Consider the following 4,471-nt stretch of genomic DNA (forward strand, 5'->3'; position numbering starts at 1 on the left):
ATTTTTAAAAAAAATTCTTGGGACGACCCAGAGGGATGATACAGGGAGGGAAGAGGGAGGAGGGTTCAGGATGGGGAACGCATGTATACCTGTGGCGGATTCATGTTGATATATGGCAAAACCAATACAATATTGTAAAGTTAAAATAAAATAAAATAAATTCTTGATGAAAAAAAAATTATTGATGGCTTTAAAAGTTTTATTTATTTATTTTTTTGGGGGGGTACCAAATTACCTTATTTGAAGGAATGGTACTAAAGAAAGAACTTAAGTAGATGTTTTGTTACAACTTATAGAAAAGATGAAGGTAACCCAAATATGCATGCACTGCCTTGGTGACCAGGGAAGTCACCCCTGTGGCTGTGGGAAACCAGCCTTAGGCTTAGCTCTCACTGTGTCCCAGGGTGTGCTTGTCAAAGAGGTACTCTGCCATGCCAGATCCAGGGGCCCCCATCTTGCGCAGGTTGGTTATGTGGTCACCCAATTCTTTGATGGCTTCCACCTGCTCATTCAGGTAATGAGTCTCAATGAAATCACACAGATGGGGATCATTTTTTTCAGTGGCCAGTTTGTGCAGTTCCAGTAGTGACTGATTCACACTTCTCTCCAAGCACAGAGCACATTCCATCGCAGTCAGCCCATTCTCCCAGTCATCACGGTCTGGTTTCTTGATATCCTGAAGGAAGATTCGGCCGCCTCGCTGGTTCTGCAGCTTCATCAGTCTCTCAGCATGTTCCCTCTCCTCATGAGATTGGTGAAGAAAGTATTTGGCAAAGTTCTTCAAAGCCACATCATCACGGTCAAAATAGTACGACATGGACAGGTAGACGTAGGAGGCGTAGAGCTCCAGGTTGATCTGGCGGTTGATGGCGGCCTCCGAGTCCTGGTGGTAGTTCTGGCGCACCTGCGAGGGGGATGCGGTCGTCATGGTGGGCGGCTGAAAATGGGCGGTGGTGGTGGTGGTGGTGGTGGCGGCGACGGCCGAGCGGCGCTGGAGCGGTGGCGGGGACCTTGGGCCGGTCGGAGGGCGCTGTCAAGTGGTGACGAGGGCTGGCTCTGAGTGGCCGGCCGGGGTAGGGGGGGACGAGCAGCCGGGTTCCGTTCAAGCACTGTTGAAGCAGGAAACCGCGGCGACTCTCCGCTAAGACTGTTAAAAGTTTTATATTTTTTGACCCAGTAGTTCCACTTCTGAAAACTATCCTAAGAAAGTAAATTAACAGAAGAATAAAAAAGTATGTGTGTGAACATGCATTATCTTGATAACAGTAAAAGTAAGCTTTTAAACAAAGGTGTTAGATGAGCAATAGTAATCTCTACTCCTTAGAAAGATGTGATAATTAAATGAGATAGTACATGAAACTTACTCAGTGTAGTGCAAGGCACAAAGTAAATGCTTAATAAAATGTGGCTGGCATAAGCAGTAGGCTAACATTTGACAAGGAACCAAAAATGCTCAATGAAGAAAGGCTCATGCTCAGTTGTTTCGGTTGTGTCCGACCCTGAGACCCCCATGGACTGCAGCCCACCAGGCTCCTCTGTCCATGGGATTCTCCATGCAAGTATACTGGAGTGGATTGCCACGCCCTTCTCCAGGGGATCTCGCAGACCCGGGGACCGAACTCATGTCTGTCTGCGTCTCCTGCGTTGCAGACAGCTTCTTTACCCACTGAGTCACCTGGGAAGCCTGAAGAAAGGCTTAGTCACTTCAATAAACAGTGTTGAGGAAACTGGATACTCACATCCAGAAGAATTAAACTGGACCCCTATCTCACATCAGTCACAAAAATTAACTTGAAATGGAATAAGGACTCAAATGTAAAACCTGAAACCCTAAAATTCCTAGAAGAAAGCAAAGGGGAAAAGCTCCTCGATGGTGGTTTGGCTATCATTTTTTTTTTTGATATTATATCAAAAGCACAAGCAACAAAAGGAAAAATAAACAAGTGACACTATATTTATAGAAACTACATCAAACTTGCGCACAGCAGATGAAACAATCAACAAAATGAAGAGGCAGCTTACAGAATGGGAGAAAATATTTGCAAACCATATGTCAGATAAAGGGTTAATCTTTAAAATGCATTAGAGAAGGAAATGGCAACCCACTGCAGTATTCTTGCCTGGAAAATCCCACGAACAGAGGAGCCTGGTGAGCTATAGTCCATGGGATCCCAAAGAGTCTGACACAACGATTGAGCACACACACACACACACTTAAAATCCATAAGGAACACAAAACTCAAATAATTCAATTTAAAAATGGGCAGAACCAGCAATCCCACTTCTGGGTATTTATCCAGAGGAAACAAAATCTCTGTCTTGTATCTGCACCCCTGTGTTCCCTGCAGCCTTGTTTACAACAACCAAGACATGGAAACAACCTAAATATCCACTGATGGAAGAATGAATAAAGAAGGTGTGAAATGCTGCTTTAGGAAGGCAGGAGAACCATACCAAACCTCTACTTCCCCTTCTTTCAAGTGGGTCTCTATCACTTCAACCCCCAACTTTCATATATTCATTATCTTAGAAACAGAGTCCACAATACTTGCAGATGGATTTCTTGGGAGATCGACGGTCAGAGAAAGAAAAGAATCAAGAATGACTCAGGCTTTTTGTAATTGAGTGAATGGTAGTGTCATTTACGGGGAGAGGAGAGTTAAGGGAAGACTGGGTTGGGAAAAAAATCAAGATTGATAGAGAAGAAAAGAGGATTCGGGATCACACCTCAAGAAGTAACATTTTGCCTGGTATCTGTTGTGGTTTTAAAATATACCCTCAAAATCTTTGCTACTCTTCTCTTCAAGTGATTGAGCTTAATCCCATTCTCCTTGAGTGTGGGTTGGACTTAGTGACTTGCTTCTAAGGAATAGACTATTGTAGAAGCGATGGTGTTTGACTTCAGAGATAGGTCATAAAAGGCATCACAGCTTTCTCCTTGTTCTCAGCTCACTCACTCTGGAGGAAGCAGCTGCTTTGTTGTGAAGTGGTACCCCCAACAGCCCCATGGCAAAGTTCACTTGTCTGGGAACTGAGACCCTTTTCTATCAGCTATATGAATGAACCCCTCTTGGAAGCAAACCCTGCCGGCTTCAGAGGACCACAGGCCTCACTGACCTTTGATCTCAACTTCATGAGAGATTCTGAGCCAGCTAAGTAACTCACTTCCACATTCCTCACTCCTAGAAACTGTGAAAGAATAAGTCACAGCTAAATTTTGGGATAAATTTGTTGTGTAACAAAAGATAATTGGAAAAAAAAAACTTTTCCTACATTTTTCTTTATTTTTATAGCACTTTAAGGCATGGGTCCCCAACCTCCAGGATCTAATGCCTGATGATCTGAGGTGGAGCTGAGGAAATAATAATAGAAATAAAGTACACAATAAATGTAATGCATTTGGATCATCACATAACCACCCCAGATCCCTGGAAAAATTGTCTTCTGTGAAACTGGTCTCTGGTGCCAAAAAGATTGGGGACCATTGCCTAGGGTATTATTTATAGTTTAGGATATTATTTATACCCATTTTACTTAAGAGAATATTGAGGTTCAGAAACATTAAATGATTTTCCTGGAAGACTCTCGGTAAATTTTGGAACAGATGGCAATTTATGGAACTAGAATTTGAACTCAGTCTAACAACAAACCCTCATGTTTTCTGTGTGTGTGCAGTATTTATGTGTGTTTCCTGTTGTTTTTTCTTCACCCTCAGTTCTTTCCTTCTACATTTTCTTCTTTGTGCATTTTCAACTCTCCCTCTGTGAATAATCCCAAATCTTCATATTTCATTTCTTTCCTGAGCTCTATAGTCTTATGTTTTAATTTTCCTGAGATCTTAACTTGTTCCAAACTAGAAACACTGGCTCCTCGGCCAGCACCTCCAAGTCTGTCCCTGCAAAAAGTTCATCCTTCTGACTTTCCTTTTTCTGATCAATGACAACAGGATTCTAGTATGCTTACTCAAAACTCCAACATCGTTGCTTCTTCTTTAACCTAAAAAAAAATTTTATTGATGGTATATGCCTATTGCTGAAAATGTGGACAAGCAATACATTTTTAAAAGTTTAAAATTATGTGTAAACAACAGTATGATAACCATAAAAAGCAAACTTCTGAAATGTCATGAAATTAAGTATTACATCCCAACAGTGGAATGAAAGTGAAAGTCACTCGGTCGCGTCCAGCTCTTTATGTGTACAGTCCATGGAATTCTCCAGGCCAGAATACTGGACAGGGTAGCCTTTCCCTCCTCCAGGGCATCTTCCCAACCCAAGGATCGAACCCAGATCTCCTGCCTTGCAGGCGGATTCTTTATCAGCTCAGCCACCGGGAAAGCCACCAGGGCTACAGTGGAATGTCATGCAACAATTAAAAAAATTTTTTTAAGTAGGCAAAATTAAAATTCTGTGTTACAGATAAAAGTCAGCTTTTTAAACTATCTGTGACATTTGTAGGGAAATCCTCTTTT

General features: G+C 42.2%; 1 protein-coding gene across 1 annotated transcript; it reads right to left on the reverse strand.

Annotated features, from left to right (window-relative positions):
- Positions 1–221: 221 nt before the first annotated feature.
- On the reverse strand, positions 222–1,146 carry LOC102390560 (ferritin heavy chain). Its single transcript, XM_006042151.4, has one exon. The coding sequence runs from the start codon at positions 926–928 to the stop codon at positions 383–385; it is 546 nt and encodes a 181-aa protein (XP_006042213.2). The 5' UTR covers positions 929–1,146; the 3' UTR covers positions 222–382.
- Positions 1,147–4,471: the final 3,325 nt, after the last annotated feature.

Source organism: Bubalus bubalis, chromosome 3, assembly GCF_019923935.1.
Source record: "Bubalus bubalis isolate 160015118507 breed Murrah chromosome 3, NDDB_SH_1, whole genome shotgun sequence".
Taxonomy (NCBI): Eukaryota; Metazoa; Chordata; class Mammalia; order Artiodactyla; family Bovidae; genus Bubalus; species Bubalus bubalis.

What these genes read in the sequence shown, in the direction of transcription:
- LOC102390560 (XM_006042151.4), bottom strand. Translation starts at nt 928, where the DNA reads ATGACGACCGCATCCCCCTCGCAGGTGCGCCAGAACTACCACCAGGAC.